We start from the raw sequence: 18,367 nt of genomic DNA on the forward strand, positions 1-18,367 counted from the left end.
CCAAAGTCTGAGGTTTTATGAGACAATTTTCTGACTTGAATATTCTCCGCTGGACCAGGGAACATTCACAGTCCAACCTCCTTTGTAAAGTGGATTTTCATTCACAGTGTCTGCTGTTGTAAGGCTTAAAGAACACCTGTAAGCCATTTGCATTTCATAAGTTATGAGTTGGAATTGATTTCGTTTTGTGCTGGAGGAGAGCTAGTTACTGTATAGTTGGTCAGTTCACCTTCATTGATTCACAGGTTCCTCCGAACTCTCACTTTTTTCATTGTTTTAACCGGCAACAGTTGTCACAACAAAGATGAAGAAGACATGGACCTCCTTGTATTCTAGTTGGGGACCGAGATCAGTGATGACAATATGGGGCTGACATCTATCAGTCAGTAGCTCCTAGGCCAGGGATTCATCTAAGGGCCTCACTATGGTATCTTATTTAACAAGCTTCATTTGTGTTCTGAACCTCATTTTAGATGAGGACACAAAGGCAGAGAATCTCATGATCATGCAGCCTCTTGGGGCAGAGCTGGAGCCCTGTGTTTGTATCACAGTTCTGGAGAGAAGCATCCTGGACTGCTCTGGGAGCCCAGAGGGAGCAAATGGGTGGACAGGGGAGTTATCCTAGAAGAGGGGCTACCTCGAACTCAGGGTTGAAGAATGTGTTTGCCTCACTCACAGGAGGCAGGTGTATGTGTTGGAGGATATTCTAAGGAGAAGAAAGAGCACACATAAGGGGTGGGGCTGGGAATACCCTGGCACATGTGAAGACTGGTGCAACGAACTGGTTGTTTGCATTTCTTACTAAATTCACATGTTGAAATCCCAGTCCTCAATGTGATGGTTTCAGGAACTGGGAAGGTAATGAATTAGGTTGTGAAAGGAATTATCATCCTTATACAAGGGACCCCAGAGGACTCTCCATCTCTTTGCACCATGTGAGGAGGCCATGAATGTGCAGGTGGCCATCTGCGACCTGGACGAGGGCCCTCGCCAGAATCTGACCATGCCCATCTCAGCCTTCTAGCCTTCAGAACTGTACAATCCTACAAAAACATCGAATGTCACCAGTGTCACTACCATGCCAAGAGCCTACACTTCACTGCTGCTTACTGTGCTTGTGTGCGGTTGGAATGTAAGCCATGCTGGTTACCATCTGCCTGCTCAGCCTGGGCCCATTTCCCTTCAGCCAAGTTGAGTTAAATGACAGTGATGCCCTTCTCCTCTCTTGCCCCTCGCCCAGAGAGAAGGTGCCATTTTCTCAAGGCCGCACATCTGGTAGGTGCCATTTTTTCAAGATCACACATCTGGTAGGTGCATCAGGAACTTTCACAGAAATGCTCTCACCACAGCAAAACCCTTCTTCTGAAACCCAGAGGCTGGGAAATACCTGTCATGCTTATTTGCTTTCCAAAGTCCTCATTCTGCTCTACTAACACGTAATATCTCGCATGCGAGGAAACAGGCATGCGCACAGAGGTCAGATTCCTGCGAGCTCAATAGCCATCTGTATCCCAGTCATAGTGATTTTCTTCTGTTCTGACCACTTCCTACCATGGTATCAGGCCAGGTCAACATTCTGGAATGTTCTTATCATTATTATCAAGGAAATAATCATGGAATGATTTTTTTTTTCACTAAACACAGATTTACTGAATCGAATGGCTACCACATTCACGACTTGGAAAAGATGGTGGTGGAACTGAGAAGACTTACTCGGTTTGGCCTGGTGCGACGGTGGTGCAGTTTGCATTCCTGTGACAGGGGTTATTTGATTCACAGATGTTGATCATACTGCACCCCACTCCAGGCACAAAATTCTGGTAATGTTCCTTACACTCGCAGTGAGACTTCAGTAGGCAGGGAGAGAAAGACAAATTGGATCTTAGTTAGTCACATTGGCTGCCATTCTTTGATCCACACCTTTATTCTACCATGAAAGCTAATTTAAATTAGGTCTGAGGAGTGGGCTTAAATTTTTTTATCTTAATAAAAATTTAAGATTTATTTATTTAAATTTTAAAAAATCTTCATAAAAATTTGCCAAAGTATCCAGAAATAGAAATCATGTTTACATATCTTACCTGTTGGGAAGATCATACCCCTTGGGTATAAAGCTCTTCAATTTTCTTACCCTTGACATCTCTGGCTACATAATCACTATTTTTTGATTATCTATAGATGAGTGGAGATTGGCAATCAAATGGGAGGTATTATTGTTCTAGAATAATATCTGGAGAATAAAACCTGGAGTCTTTTGACTCCAACTCAGATAGCAATGGCAATGTCTGGAGACATTTTTTGATTGTCACATGGGGAGGAGGATGGAGTTTCTAGAGACCAAGGATGCTGTTAAACATTCTAGAATATGCAGAGCCACCCCACAACCCAAAAAAGAATTATGCAGATTGAAATATTACTGTGCTTCTCTGGAACCATGGGTGGAGAACAGAGGGCTTCTAAGACTTGAAGATCTACCTTGGGACCCATTTTTGAAGAGACAAGGCACATTTTCAATCTCACTCCCAAGGTCCTGTCATTCATGACATAACATGCCTTTTTCTATAAAGGCTCTCATTTTGAGGATGAGGATGAGGATTTATCCCCTTGAATTTCTCTGCAAACCTGCCTCAGAATCATTAGTGAAATTGTTATATGACACCTTCTTTCTCCCTGGAGGAGAGAGATGGCAAATTCTCTGTAGAGAATTCCAGGTACATTCTTATGGGGTGCTGGTGGACTGCAGGGGACCATGGCTGTGTTTGGGCTGGACACAGAACCTTTCCTCCTTCTTGAGCAGCAATATCCTTCTGTGTTGAGGACTGGATTTGTAGCCCTGGACACAGGAGACACCCATCAAGTATTTGAGGTATGAGGGATAGGACTCTTTCAACTGGAATGCTTTGCCAAGATCTCCTAACAAGGACAATTTTTGTCAGTCAAGGTTGCAATGTGATTTATAGGGCAACATCTCACCCTAGGATGTCCCAATGCTCCCTGCAGCTGCCAGTGCCGTCAACATTTGATCAGTTTTAACCTCTTTGCAACAGAGTATTTTTGGCTCTGAGAGCCCCCCTTTAACTTAAAAAGACATAGGATGGATGATTGAAGGTGAAAGTCAATCACATGCCCACAAGTCTTGGTTAACTAAGGCGGGCTTGTTAATCTAACTTTGAATTATGTGCTTATTTTGTCAATCACCATCTAGGACTGTGATGAATGAGAGCACAGGACACTGGGAACTGGAAAAGCCTGAGTATGAAGGGTAGACTGGGTGGGGAACCTCGGGGATCAGCCCCTGAGCACACTGAGGACTGTTTGGAGAAGAAGCCGAAATTTAGCATCAAAGGGAAAAACCGAAGCATGAAAGACAAATAAACCAATGGCACAGGGCTACCTTGGTTGGGTTGCCCCACTTCTAGACACATCAGTTCCATGTGCCTACAGCTCACCTGTCCCGGCCCATCGTATTTGCACACCGTGGATTTGATAGGGCAGTTTCCAAAATTAGTTTGACAGGGGTCCACCGGTAAGCACACGTGGCCGTCCCCGCGGTAGCCGTCTTTGCAGGTACAGGTGTGCTGATTTGGTCCCAGGTATGTGCAATCAGCGTGAGGATGGCAGACGTTTTGTAAACATGGATTGATGGCTTGAGAGGCAATGACAAAATGAGAGGCAGTGAGCACATCGGGGTGCAGAAGGAAAACTGAGCTGGGAGGGAGCTTGGGTCACAGGGTGTCAGAGCCACGCAGGAAATTTAAGCAGTTTTAAGAGAGAAACATTCATCTCATCCTTCTGCCCTCCCCTCCTCCACCAGATAGATTTACATATGACCATCAGAAATTGCAACTCCAGAGGTGGACTAATATAATAGTAATGCCATATTAAGTGTGAAATTAAATATAAAACAGCAGGAAAGATAACACTAATGCTTGTAAAATTTATAGTAAGCCCTGGGTCCTGGGTCCAAGGCATCTGCCACATAGTAACTCATTTAATCTTTGCACCAATCTTCTAAAGAAGGGACCATAATCACTCGCTTTGAGTGGATAGAAATACCGAGGCACAAGCAGGTTAACAGTCAGGTAGTCAGTGAAAGGCAGATCTAGGATTTGAACCCAGGCAGCCTGGCTGCGGAGCTCGTCTTTTTAACAGGTATACAGTCAGCCTCTCGTACGCAAAATAGGCACGTGAAGAAAAATTTAAAAAAGAAGCACTACATCTTACCCTAGTATTGATCTAAAAAGATCTGAAAATTTATAAATAGGCTTGGATAATAGGAGAAATTGTGTTTTATCAAAGGCAATTTCTACCACGTGTGACTTTTTTGCCTGGTGCTCTTTATAAATGACACTGAGCTACACGGGAGAAGTAGAAGTGGTGGCCGTGTTAATATGGAGGAGGCTGTGAGGTTTCTGTTTTCCTGTTAAGTCACCCAAACATCGCAGCCAAGAGCCGGTGGGTTGAGAATCTACTCACGCTCGCAGCTCTTGCCGTCGCCTTTGTAATTGGGAAGGCATTTGCATTCTAGTTTGGTTTCGTCTTCGTCGGAAGGTGCACATCTGGAATTTTCTGGGCACAGTAAAGCCGCACACTCGGGGATGGCTGGACAGAAAGATTGTTGAGGCACTTGCATGAGTAGAAGAACCATTTCAGAAAATCCCAATCTTCAGTGCTTCCTTCTATTAAAATATTGCAGACTCATTGCCATAATTTTAAAAATATAGAATATACAAAGTAAAAACTATTTTTTTTCCTGTTACTGGGGATTGAACCCAGAGGTGCCTTACCAGTAAGCCATATCCCTAGCTCTTGTTTAATTTTTTATTTTCAGACAGGGTTTCACTAAGTGGCTTAAAGGCCTTGCTAAGTTGCTACAACCGAATTTGAACTTGTGATTCTCCTGCCTCAGCCTCCAGAGCTGCTGGGAACTAATTTTTTTTTTTTTTTCAAAAAATCTCACTCTCCAGTCCTACTCCCAAAGTAACCAATATCAATGGTCAATATAGGACATTTTAAAATAAACTTATTTACATGATTTTATGTAATCCTGTTAAAATACTTAGCAATCTGATTTTTGATTCAACAACACATTGTGGAAGTCTTTAAGGATCTACCTTAATCTCTAATAACTGTATAATATTTCATAAAACAAGTGTAACATAGATGGCTATTGAGGACTATGAAGAGGCTGACATATTGGCCAATTTGCAAGGCTAACAAGTTGGGCTGACGCAGTGTTGTGGATGCCGGTAGAAGATATGAGACTCCTGGGTCAGAGATGAAGGACAGGTATTACTCATATCAGGAGCATTAGCCAGTCTCAGCAGTTTATCCAAGCCCAGTTCCCTCAGGGTGACACAAAGAGGGTCAGATTGACATCAAAAATAGAATGAATTTTGTTTTAGCAGAGCTTCTGAGTTATTATTATTATTATTTTTTTAAATAATGGGCCATGTATTATTTAGGGCTTAGACACATAATGATTTGAATGGAGAAGTTTTACTGTAACAATTTATGAATGAAGAGTTGGAGTCATGAAAAATTAGACAGTAAGAGTTAACAAAGAATTCTAAGGAATAAAGGAATGGCACATATACAAAGAGAAACTACTTTCCTAGGACTAAGATGAGTACCTGAGGGGGAACTTCCCTCCTTCTAGGGCTGAGATCCAGATGTCACTGGAAAGGGCATGGCCTTGGTCACTGCCAGGAGAAGTTTCTGAAGTTTTTCGATTATGAGACTTATTGGAAATCTGCCTTCTTGGGCGCCAGGAAGACTGTCCTCTTAGAAAAACCAAGCTTCATAATTCATTAAGTTCCTAGGAAAACTACTGGCCATTGGGTGTTACTGGAACTAGGAACTATGAAGCCACCTTCCCTGAAGTGTAGTGTACACCTATGTGTGGCTTGGGCAGCTCTGGACCATGAAGGTGTGGTGACTGGCTTTCTAGGTGGCCAGCTCTGCAGACCCCTGGATGTGCATGTGGCTGAGAAGAGTGGGTGCAGGACACCCTGAGCTGGGCCCGGGCCTGTGCTGTCTGGGGCTCCTGGCTGTGCCATCATTGCCTGAATCAAGCAATGGATGATGCTCAGTGTCCAAGTGCTGGAGAAAGCTGATCTCTGCAGTGACCTGGCACTGGAGAATCTGTATGGGACTGAGTGAAGGAGAAAAGTTGTTCTTCAGGACAATGAGCTACACGGGAAGCAAGAAAAGAAAACTGCTCCTCTCCTCCACTGTTCCTCTGGCACCCTCTATTGCTAAGCCTCCATATCTTGCTGATTAGCAAAAGGAGAAATACTAGTGACGACCATCTTCATTATGACAGAGCAGGCAAAAAGGTTGGATTTCAAAATACTAACATTTTGGAAAAGATGAATGGAATGAAGGGTACCCAGTGTGTTGCTCTCAAGATGCACACAGATGTGGGACTCCTGGAGACCTGTCTCCCATTAGCAGCCTGTTGAACCACAGGCTCAGAGCATATCCTTCCACCCCTCCCATAAAGGAGAAATAGTACCCAGAAGCATCTTACCCCGTGGGATGACACTTTCCACCCTCCTTTGCATCCAGGTGGGCTCATGGGACTCGTTTGCATGGATGGAAACGAGTGGAAGTTTTAGGTATTTTCTGCACTTCACCCTCTCCTTCTTTGCCCTCTCCTTTCCTTTCTGTGGCTGGAGGCAAAGCACTCAGAGGAGCCAGAGAATGGAAGAATCCCAAGATGGAAAGATCTGGAGCCCCAATCACCATGTGGCATCAAGCTGGCACCAGCAAGGTCACCCACATTAGTCACAGATTGAGAATTTTGTCTCTGTTGTATTCAGCCAGAGGTTCCCCAATGTCTCCACTCATGGTGCCTTTAGTGCCTCAATAATTGTGGGTGATGCCTCTACTCACAAAGATATACCTAATAGCTCTGTTGATGTAGCCCAGAGCCAAAGAACTCAGTAACTATTTATGTCCTAAGAACTTAGTAGCCATTGTGAAAAGTAATATGATAAATAGAAAGAAAAGTATCTCCATTTCATTCCTAAACAACTACAAATGATCTGTTGGGCCTCTTGCACAATTTCTTAAACCTTGGCATCAGACTTAACCAACATTCTCATTCTCATCTTGGATGTTTATCTGGCACTTTTTTTTTTTTTTATCATAGTATCCATCGAACAGGCACATAATGTCATAGAAAGAAATGAAGTGTGACCAAAAGTTGGAATCACTAGTTGACTCAAGCTAGAAGTTCCTGTGGTATCCAGCAGACATATAACTGTATTCCCCTCAACAATTTAAAATCTTCAATGGTGACCAGGACACTTGATTTGATATATAGGGGCACCTTGGTGTGTAGTCTTGGAGCCATAGTGTTAAGCCACTGAACTTTTGTGTTTATTTCTTATAGCAACTGGCATTATCCTAACTAGTAATGGATGTATAAGAATTCATTCAACCAATTTCAATGTTCAAGTTATCCCCAGTTTGTTTATTTTTTACAAACAATACTGCCATGAATTTCTCTGAACATATATTCTTCCCCTGCATGCACATGTACACAGCCCTCCTTTTCCTCCAGGGTGAATCCACAGCAGCATCCTAGAAGCATGCCTTAGAATGCAAGCTAGCCTAGCATCCTACAAGCATGCCTAGAACGCAACCCCATAGGTTGTAGGAGTCCACACTGCCAATGTCACTTTTCGCATAGGCATAGAATAGATTACTACATTGGGAAAAAATTGAGACCAAACCCAAACAGAACCCCCAGAATGTCCTCTCTATTTCAATATGTCTTTAATTTGTATTGTGGGATTTCTTGGGGGGGGGGTTATGATCCTTTAAATGGGTTTCATTTCATATTCTGAGTATTAGCTGCTCTTAGACCTATTTTCAAAATTGGCTCATAGAATTCATCTTATCATAAAACTTCAGCTGTCATGTGAATTGCAAACATTTTTGTCTCAGTATCTTGTTTATCTTTTGACTTGACAGAAATAATTTTGCACTGGGAGGCAAATTAGAGAGTGTTCTCTGTTAGGCTGCCTTCTGGCCTGGGTCTCTGTCTTACCGAGAAGATCTCTGCTCATCTCACTGGACAGTGACAGGAGCAGTGGGCAGGGAGGCCGCCAGGCCAGAGCAGGGCACCTTCCCCCTGAGATTGCATAGGCTGGATTTTACTCACCTTGTTACCGCGGCTTAATTAGTTTGCAGTTGTTGAATTCCAACCTTGTCTGAGGCTTCCACTTTATAGGAGGAATTTTATATCATAAATATAAATTTTAAATATAAATATAAATTTATATTATAAAATCCAGTGGATAAGGTAAGTGGTCAGCCTGAGTGCTTAACCTCTCAGCTCCACATTTACCCTTCAGAACCTGCTCTGCCATCCTGTCCAGACCTGTGGGCTTCTCCTTTATAGAGAGATGTTAAGCTTTGCCAGTAGAGGGCGCTGGCGGGACATAGCCGTAGTCAGTTGGTCCTCTTCTTGATGCAGGGCGCAGAGCTGTGCTGCGACTGCTGCAGCTGCATCCTCTGTTCAAGGATGCTCTGCCCTAGCTGTGCACCCAGCCTGCACCGTTTCTTGGTGACCTCGCATTCTTGGCCTGGACCCAGCGACCACCTCCCCTGGCCCTCCCCACAGAGACCCTGCATCTTCCAGGCCACACCCCCCACTTCCTCTGCACCCTAGCCCACCAGCCTCAGCTCTCCAGTGCCCTGTAGAGTTGTCTGTGCCTGCTAGCTGCTAGGTGACTGGTCGAATGCTGGCCTGGGCCAAACAGCCAACTTCTCTGCCACCATACCCTCTTCAACAAGGTGTGACTCCAGGCTTGCTGATGGCCACTTCTCTCCAAGTTTCTCCTTTCTTTGTTATGCCCCAGCACCCCTAGAGATCTTTTGGCATTTTTTTTTCTACAGCTACTCTTCTACCAGAGTTTACTAATTTTCATAGTCAGCTTCCCTTGTTTCAATGGCCCTGTGACTTCTCTCTCCTAAGGGGACCCAGTGTAATAGCCTGTTTAGAGAATTTCCTGTGGATTCTAACGATGGGAATCCCACTTCTCTACTAGTTCTGTGACCTTTGGCGGGTCACTTGGCCTTGGCGAGCCTCTGTCTCCTCCCCCTTTGGTGGCGAATGTATTTTGCCCTTGAGACTCTCTGTCTCATCTCCTTTACTAGCTGAGTAGTGTGTAGCAATGGCCTCTGCTGGCTTCCCGGCAGGGAGAAGGCCTCCCTCTCTGTTCTCTCCTCCACCCTCTCCTGGGGCTCCACCTCCTGGACCACTGGTCAGTGCTCCCCCCTTCCCCACCCTCGGCTCCTTTCTTCTCTTCCCTTGTTGCTTCCCTTTTTCAAGTTTGGTTTCCTCCAGTGAGACGAGGTGCTGCGCCACCCCCTGTAGAACCCCAGTAATGGATGCAAACTTGGACCGTGTACACCTCACCGGTGCCCCTTTGGTCTGGCGCAGCCTTAAGGAAGCTGGCAGTGCTTACGTTGGTCACAGCTGGGGCCAGTGTAGGCGGAGTAGCACTCGCAGGTCCCGTCGCCCTCCAGTCCCCTGTTGCACACGCCATGCACACAGTTGCACACTGCAGGCAGAAAAGGGGCGAGTTTCATGATTGGATATAAAGGCTCTGCGAAGGTCGTGTTTTTAGGCAGATGGAGGAAACCATGGGTTTGAAGTTCCTGAGACACTAGTTTAAACCTGGGCTTCATCTTTCCTTCCATGTTTCAATGTACAGCTTGCAGATAATGATGCCTAGGATTTCTGTCGTGAGTCCTTGTCTGGTGGTGACATTTGTGAAATGCTTCCGGTCAGCAGGGGATCATCACAGCCTCCTGAGGGCAAGGAGGCCCTCTGCCAGGGGACAGCTGTCAGGGCTGCCTATTTCTTTCTCGTCTATTTTCTCCCTTATTAGACTGGAACACCTTGGCAGGCCTTCCTTCACTCTGTATCTTTAACAGTTTCTTAGGACAATGCCATAACTATGAAGCCAGAATCAGACAGGCAGTCGGTATAGACAGGCAAATGGAGTCAGGTCAGATCAAGGAGGCCAATTTGAGCGAGGCCCAGAAGTTGGAGACTGCCCCCTGAGAGACTGAAAGCCTTCAGAGCCCTTCCTCCACCCTATGGAGATAACCTGCCCCTGCTCCCACCTTTGGTTAAGGTAACCTGTCCCAGGAATTGTCCCTCCCTACACCGAGTTGTGAAGTTGTTAATGTGTCCTGGGCTGCTCCATCCTGCCCTTCCCCTTCAGCCCACCTGTTTCCCACCCTTTGGCCACCACACCGAGCATTTCCTGGGCCTAGTCACCTATGCAGGAAGGAGAAGGAGAAGGAGGAAGAGAGCAGGAGAACAAAGAAAGCCTAAGACATCCAAAGGCTGAACACCTCGCTTCTTGGGATACCAGGATACCAGCCATGGCCCCCTTCCCCCTCCTGGGAGAGGCAGAAGTCCATGTGACCCCTTTTTAAATAAACCCTGCTTTATATGCTTGCCTCCGCCTGCTGCTCTGATGTCCTGCTTCAACACGTGAGGGAGCAGAACTCGTCACCAGGTAACTGGCGGGATCAACTAGACGACTAAAGTTTAAAGAAGGACACATCTGGCAGGGCCGGGATCAGGATGGGGAGGGCGAGGCAGGGTGACCCAAGGGGAGAGTCGAATCTTGCCTTTGATTAACAGTTTGATGTTTTGTTCAGGAATTTTATATGATCACTGCTCTAGGCTGATTTTGTCTCCCAAAACAATATGGTGGAGTCCTAAAGCACAGGACCTCAGAATGACCCTATTTGGAAATAGGATTCTCATCTGTAATTAGTTGAGATGAGGTCATACTGGAAGAGGTGGGCGCTTCGTCCAATGTGACCTTGTCCTTCTGAGAAGATGAAGACCCACCAGAGGAGGAGGCCTTGGGAAGATGGAAGCCGAGAGGGAGTGAGGTTGCCACAGTCTAGGAACACCCGGGGCTACCAGAAGCTGGAAGAGGTGGGGAGGAACCGTCTAGAAGCTCCAAAAGGAGCATGGCCTGCCAGCACCTTGATTTTGAACTTCTAGCTTAGAGAAGGGAGACCATAAACCGCCTAGTTTGATGAGCTTTGTTTCAGTTACCCTGGGAAACTAATGTGATTATTTGTCTTGATTACTGATGGGGTTTTTTGGTTCCTTCTTGAATTCTGCATTTGAGGTATATCCCCCACGCACCTCACCTTAGGCCTGGGTCTATCCTTCCTTTTATTGAGTACTTACTTCTAGCAGGCATTTTGCCAAGTTCGTTGCATGCATTATCTAATTTAATGCTCATAGCACTGTGTGAGGTAGGTGTCATTAATACCCTTGTATTAATAATAATTATTAGTAATAATAATTATTATTAGTGATAATCATTAATACCCTTGTATATACAGATTAGGAAAAAATGGGAGAGAACCAGCTTAAGGTCTTACCCAAAGAATTGGATAATTAAATTGGTTTTGCAATTGTCAGTCTGCCTTCACTGTTCCTGTTTTAGCAAAGCACTTCGATGTTGCCCAGGGCTATAGTTTTTAGAATAGATAAGCCCTGGAGAGAAGTCATGTTGGCTCTGGAGATGACTGGAGTGGGGACAGGGGTGGACTATGAGGGACTTGATGCAATTACATTCAATTCAATAAAAAAAAATTTACTCAGCTCCCGCCTGGTGGCAGGCTCTGTACTAGGCACTAAGTATATAAATATGCCTCTGGGTTGATCTTTGTCTCAAGGCTGCCACTAGCCAGTGGAGGAGGGTGGAGGCACAGGAGGTGGGTGGAATGGTGACTCAGGTCCTAGCCCCACGTGTTGTCCTCCCTGGTACACTTGCCCTCCTGGCTGCGTGCTCTGGGCCCTGGATCCTGGCGCGAGCCTCCCCCCTTCCTGTCTTCCACTGCCGGCTCTGCACTAGATCAACTGACCTGGCACAGGCGGCCTTCCAAAACCACTGACGCCACAGTGCAGAGCTACCAGCCAGTGCCAAGAGAGTGTCCTTGGGAAGGAAAAGTAAGTGGCCCAGGGATTCCCAGATAATTGCTGAAAGCACTTGGTGCTCTGTGAATGGGCCTCAGCAAATCTCTAGAGACACATGAAACTCAGGTGGTGTGACCTTAAGGTGGTCAAAGCCAGGTCACTCTGGCCAGAGGAGGGTGCAGACATCTCCCATGGTGGGATGAGCTGCTCCATCTCCTGTGTTCCCAGTGTATAATTGTTGCTCTCATTTTCAGCTCCTTGGGATAGGGACCTAATCTTATCCCTATGATCCCACCTACCTGGGGTCTAATGCTCACCAGGGGCAGATGGGTGCAGTGCTCAGTGAGGACAAAATCCAGCTGTAAGGGGTTAAATCAGCCAGACGCCTGGGTTGAATCCTGCCTCTGCCCCCATAATGCAGCGTGGCCTCAGATGACCTCTGCTCCTCATCTGCAGCATGAGGACACTAATTTGAGGTGTACTGAGGCTCCAAAGGGAGTGTGTATGGGAGACCTCAATCTATACTGCCTGGTACACAGTAGGTGCTCAGTAAATGCTAGCCACTCATCAACAATGTGGTGTTGACTCAGGAGTCATGTCAAGGGCTTTGCCCTCTGCCCTTCCTGGGAGCACTGAGCGCCGAGGGCACTGGCAGTGGAGGTGAAAGCCCTTGGCTGGAGCAGCTCTGACTCATCCCTAACCAATCAGGGGCCTGGAAGGAGAGTGCTCTGGCAGCAGGGGAAGTCAGCGTTAAAAATAGACTGCACCTAACAGCTGGCCTGCTTCCACTTCCCCAGGACCAGCACCACGCTGGACTGGACGGAACAACAGTGGCACCCAGTGGACGCCTGGCTGAAAGGGCTTGCAAGTGCCCCTGGTCCTTGCCCACTGGAGCAGCCTTCAAGTCAGTCATCCATCTACCCATCTATCATCCATTCATTCCTTGGTGGCTTGCTCAGTGTTGGATTGGTTTTGTCCTCACTTAATACTTGCTTCCATTGCTCGTGTCTGTGATATGCTGCATGGAGCTTTGCTTTGTGGAAACTCCATTATATAAATCCTACTCTTGTTTTACAGAGGAGGAAGGCTGAAGGAGGTTAAATAGTTTGCCTTGGGTCACAAAGCAGTTGGGGTGATTTCACACTCAGGCCAGTCTGACTTCAATATGGCGGCCACTGGCCATGCATGGTACTTAAATTTAAGTCATGTGAACTGAAATTTAAATTCAGTTCCTCAGTTATTAGCCATGTTTCGGGTGCTCAGTAGACATGTGGTTAACAATTTACCATATTGAATAGTGCAAAAATAGAACATTTCCATCATCACAGAAACTTCTATTGGATTTTAGAATATGGAGTTTTTTTTTTTTTTTCCTGCATCCTGGTTAAGTTTCCAATCTTCCTCCTTAATATTTTAGGTTTCCAAACCATTTTTATTCTTTTCACTTGTGCTTTCTCCATTGCACAAATAATTGTGAAGGCAGGTCACTTCCTTTATATGGAGGAATTTCCATGTGCATCTGTGCCCATCACACACTAGTTTCTTGGAGCTAACATGGTTCATCTTTCTAATTTTTCATTCCCAGTTGTTCAGTTTTCCTGAGTACTAAGCAACATTGCATATTTTCTTTCTTCCTTCCCACTTAGGATTTATTTGGCATAGTATCTATCTAGTGTTTATTTGGTATATATAATTCAAATTCTAGTAGTATGGCAAGGAAGGGCCAATGTGAGAGGAAACATTTTGTTTCTCAATAAATGGTTGGTTATATTTTAGTTACTGACCCTTAATGTAATGTTAATATTAAAAAGCATACAGAATACCAATATCTTTTTAAAATTTGCTTTTTCTAATACCCATATGAAATAATCTCATGTGGAGTTGTTGGTGAAGAAATTAGATTAGGGGAAACTAGGTGGTAATAATAATAATAATAACAGCTAATATTTATTGTGCACTGATTATCTCATTATGTACTCCCTGAAGGAGGCAATATTATTTCTATTTTTTAGATAAAAAAATACACAAACAGCATGAGAGAGCGCCATGAACATATCTAGGTTCCCACAATTAGTAGCCCTGGAACTGAGGTCCAGTCTGTCTGTAAGGCCGAGGCTCCAGCCCTCCACGTGCTACCTCCTGAAATCATGCCATTGCTGCAGTGAATTAGATATTCATTCATTCACTTACTCACTCATTCATTCATCCAACCAACTAAAGCTGTGTGAGTCTACCCTGCGGGCAGCTCTGTGGAAGGTACAGGAGATAAAGACACAATGGTGTCTTACCTTCAAGGTATGAATTGGAATGAAGCAATGCCTCCACTACAGAGTGGGTGAACTTATGAGGGTGTGTGTGTGTGTATGTGTGTGTATGTGTGTGTGTGTTGATTTTCTTCCAAACATTTGAATCAAAGTGGTCTACCAAACCTAATTTTTTTCCATAGAACTGGAACCAAAGTGGTATTAGAGAAAGGGCACCCAGTATGCTCTTTTGGGGAGCAATGGCTCTGGAAGACATTGTCCCTACCACACCTACATTCTCTGGGTCTTGCTGATTCCATGCATCTCAATCAACTTCCAGCACCTACAACTCTTTGCCTGGGAGTCTGGTGTGAGGCTTAAGATAGCTGTTCAGACAGAGCACTCACTGATGCTGAAAGAGCCAAGGAATTGACAGCTCTCCCCTGATGATTGTGTGTATCAGTTTCTTATTGCTGCTGTAACAAATCACCACAAACTTAGTGCGATGGTTTGCATTTGTTCCTCAAGGGTTTATATGTTGGAGGCTTGGTCCTCAGTGTGATGATGGTAAGAGGTGGTGGGACCTTTAAGAGGTGGAGCTTACTGGGAGGTAATTAGGACTGGGGTGTGTCCTTGGAAGAGACTGATGTAGTTCCCTTGGGACTCCAGTTGGGGCCTGAGAGAGGGGTTGTTGTAAAAGAGCAAGACTTGCCTCTCTCCTCCCTCTGGCTTCCTATCTTGGTATGGGATCTCTCTCTCTCTCTCTCTCTCTCTCTCTCTCTCTCTCTCACACACACACACACACACACACACACACACACACACATACACATCTACCATGGTGTAAGGCAGTCAGGGGGGTCCTTGCCAGAGCTAGCACTATGCTGTTTGGACTTTTCATCTCCAAAATTGTGAGCTGCAGAAATGTCTTTTCTTTACACACTATTCAGCCTCAAGCACTTTGTTATAGCAATAGAAAATGAACAAAGACATTTACTCTCTGAAAACACCACAGATCTATTGTTTTATATTTCTGAAATCCAAATCCAAAATCAATGCACTAAAATCAAGATGTTGGCAAGGTTGGTCCTTATTGGAGGCTCTGGGAAAGAATCTGTTTCCTTGCCTTAACCAACTTCTAGAGGCTGCCTGTGTTTCATGGCTCCTGGCCCATTTCCATCTCCATAGCCAGTGATGGCTGGCTGAGTCTTTCTCACATTGCATTGCTCTGACACTGAGTCCCCTGTCCCTTTCCTACACATGGAAGGACCTTGGGATTACGTTGGGCCCACCCAGATAATTCAGGACAACCTTCTATTTGAAGATCAGCTGATTGGCAACCTTAATTCTATCTGTTATCTTCATTCCCCTTTGCCATGCCAGGTAGCAGAGATCAGGCATCAGAGACTAGGCTGTGGTGTGGGCGTCTTTGGATAGGCATTGCTCCCACCCCATTGTGGATAAGAGAAATAACTCCAAGATGGTGTAGCTTTTATTTACCCCATGTCACTCTCTCAAGGAAGTGCTTCTTGGGATCACCTGCCAAATAAATAACTTGTACTCAAACCCTTGCCTCAAGGGCCACTTCTGAGGACAATAAAAAGGAGAGGTTGGATAAGCCGGTCTCAGGGTTGTGTGCTGACTGTGGAATCAATAATCTCTGACCGCTGCAGGCAGTTGAAATTGTGAATTCCCGAAAGGAAGGGGCATATTAGAATGTGGGGGGACCTATGGTAGATCTGAGAGTTCCCTGGATCTATACTGAGACTAGGATTCAGAAAGACCTCAGAGAAAAGCCCTACAGCAAGGAACAGAAGGCCAGGGAACAGAACCCACGTGCCTCCCAAGCAGGCCAGAAGGCATCCTGGTGAGCGGCCACTTGAAGTGCTCTCTCTCTCCGCATCCCTCCATTGATCACATTCACTGTCAACTTTGGCTTTCCCTTTGTAGACCTGGCTACATGCAACTACATCCTGGCTACATGTTCTGAGTTTTCCCTTATGAAACAGGCTCTCTGGACCCTTACAAATGCATTGATTACACAAAAACCCACCTACCTTCCGAACAGGTGGGTCCAAATAAGTTGTCATCAGCGCAGGTTTCACAGGCTGTTCCACCAAACCCCTCCTGCAGAACCACCAGGATGACATCAGACCCGAGGTGACCTGCCATACCCAGGGAGCCTGGGAGCTTCTCACTGTGGACTGGTTTAGTGTTAGATATCCCCTCCCTGGGGCCTGTCTCCAAGCTCCTCTCTAGCACCTTTCTTATTTTTGTGATAATGCTGACATGAGGACCTGGTTGTCTTTTTGCTAAGGGTATGGAGATCTGCAGAGTAAAGCTGCTCTGTCAGTCCCAAAGATATAAATAGACACAAACAGCTTCACCCGAGGGTGCGGAGAGAAGGCTCTTGGTTTTGCATTTCTGAAGGCATTGAGCTCCATCCTTTCAGAAACATTTCTTTGTGTTTAAAAACCTCTAAGACTTGAAACTGGCAAAGAGTCACTTTCATGAGATAAAGAAACTCTTCCATCAGCAGATCCAGGGGGTGGCGAAGGATGCTGAGGAAGCGGTAAAGGGCAGTTGGTGAACAGCTGGGATTATTAATAGTAACAATGACCACAGTCCCTATAGCCCTGGAGACTGTCACCAAGGAGCATTGCCCGTGTGATCACACTTGACTTCTTTGATATTGCACAGATCTTATTTCAGACCCATTTTACAGATGTATACGGTTAAGACTGAGCAGTTAATTGACTCACCAGAGGGTCCCCAGCCTCTAAGAGGTGACTTTATTGCAGATGGCATAGTCTTTTATGAACACTGCTGCCCCTCAGAGACACCACCACGTGTGCCCGTGTTTAAGGAGGCTCCCGGGTGCCAGGGAGAGGGAGAAGATGTTCTACTTACCTGGCAGGAGCAGCTCCCGTCTCTTTCTATGCCATCAGCACAATGGCCCCTGCCGCTACAGGGTGACTCTGCTCCTCCTGGGCACTCTAGGAAGTCAAAGAGCTCAGAGTCATCCTTTCAAGACTTCTCAGGAGCATTCTGCAATGATGCACAAAGCACCTACTATGTGCTGGCAGGTGTGCTAGTTCCAGAGACAAGAAATATTTGCAGACCCTGTTGGTGTCATCTAGGGCTTCATGGGGGAGGCAGACAGGAATGTGGGTGACTCTCAGTGCAGTCAGGAGCATGAATAGAAGCCACCAACTTCTGTCATTTCTTCTTGAGACTTTGCTAACACTTTGCAATGATCTACTTAAGTCAATGCCCCTGCAACCTGTAGGGGTGCCTGCTAGTGCTGCTGGTTAGCAGATGAGGAGACCGGAATCGAGATCACATGACTTGCCCAGGGTCTTACCATTTTTAGTTGCGCAGCTGGAAATTTAGTGTAGCCCTCACAGAACCCTAAGGCCAGGCCCTTGAATCAGTGTGCTGGGCAGGGAACTGAGGTGGCCCAGGAAAGGGAGCTATTTGTGCTCCTTGGAGAATCTGAGAGGCATCCCCAAGGAGAAGTCATTTAGGCTGGGGTTTTGAAGGTGCAGTAGGGTTAGGGTTATGCTTTAAAGGGAGGGGCGTTTCAGGAAGAGAGAAGCAAGTACAAAGTTTCAGAGTTGCAAAAGACCTTGGGCTGCACTGGGAATGATATGAGTTTGGTGGGGATGGAACTTGGAAGCTGCCCGGTGGGAGTGGTGGGTGGCTGGGGCTAGTTAATAAAATGCTTAGTAGGATAAGCAAAGATATTTTGAGTTCACCCACACGCTGATTCCAAAGAAGGATGCATTTTGTGCTTCTCAATTGAACTAGACCTGGAACAGAGCATTTACCATTTATTAGAAGGTCTCATAGGTATTCACTAATGTTCAAGGAATTCCTATTATGTACTAAGCATTAAATTTCATGTTGAGACAGAGGGGCATTTAGTAAGACAGTCAGAAACTGTGATGCCCCAAATTAGAGAAGTTAAAATAAGCAACAGAGGGCTGAGATTGTGGCTCAGCAGTAGAGTGCTCGCCTAGCACAAGGGGGACCTGGGTTGGATCCTCAGCATCATATGAAAATAAAGGTATTGTGTTGTGTCCATCTACACCAAAAAAATAAATAAATAAATATTAAAAAAAATAAGCAACAGAAACTCAAGGTACTA

General features: G+C 45.6%; 1 protein-coding gene across 1 annotated transcript in view; it reads right to left on the bottom strand.

The window, feature by feature from the left end:
* Stab2 (stabilin 2) overlaps positions 1-18,367 on the bottom strand; it is a 154,639-nt gene that overhangs the window by 119,758 nt on the left and 16,514 nt on the right. The window contains exons 4-9 of the mRNA XM_026398214.2: positions 17,128-17,213; positions 16,275-16,344; positions 9,483-9,578; positions 4,477-4,602; positions 3,450-3,646; positions 1,714-1,847 (exon numbers count right to left, since the gene is read on the bottom strand). Of these exons, the coding sequence (XP_026253999.2) occupies positions 1,714-1,847; positions 3,450-3,646; positions 4,477-4,602; positions 9,483-9,578; positions 16,275-16,344; positions 17,128-17,213 (709 nt within the window). The remainder of the gene's footprint in view (positions 1-1,713; positions 1,848-3,449; positions 3,647-4,476; positions 4,603-9,482; positions 9,579-16,274; positions 16,345-17,127; positions 17,214-18,367) is intronic.

Source organism: Urocitellus parryii, chromosome 5, assembly GCF_045843805.1.
Source record: "Urocitellus parryii isolate mUroPar1 chromosome 5, mUroPar1.hap1, whole genome shotgun sequence".
NCBI lineage: Eukaryota > Metazoa > Chordata > Mammalia > Rodentia > Sciuridae > Urocitellus > Urocitellus parryii.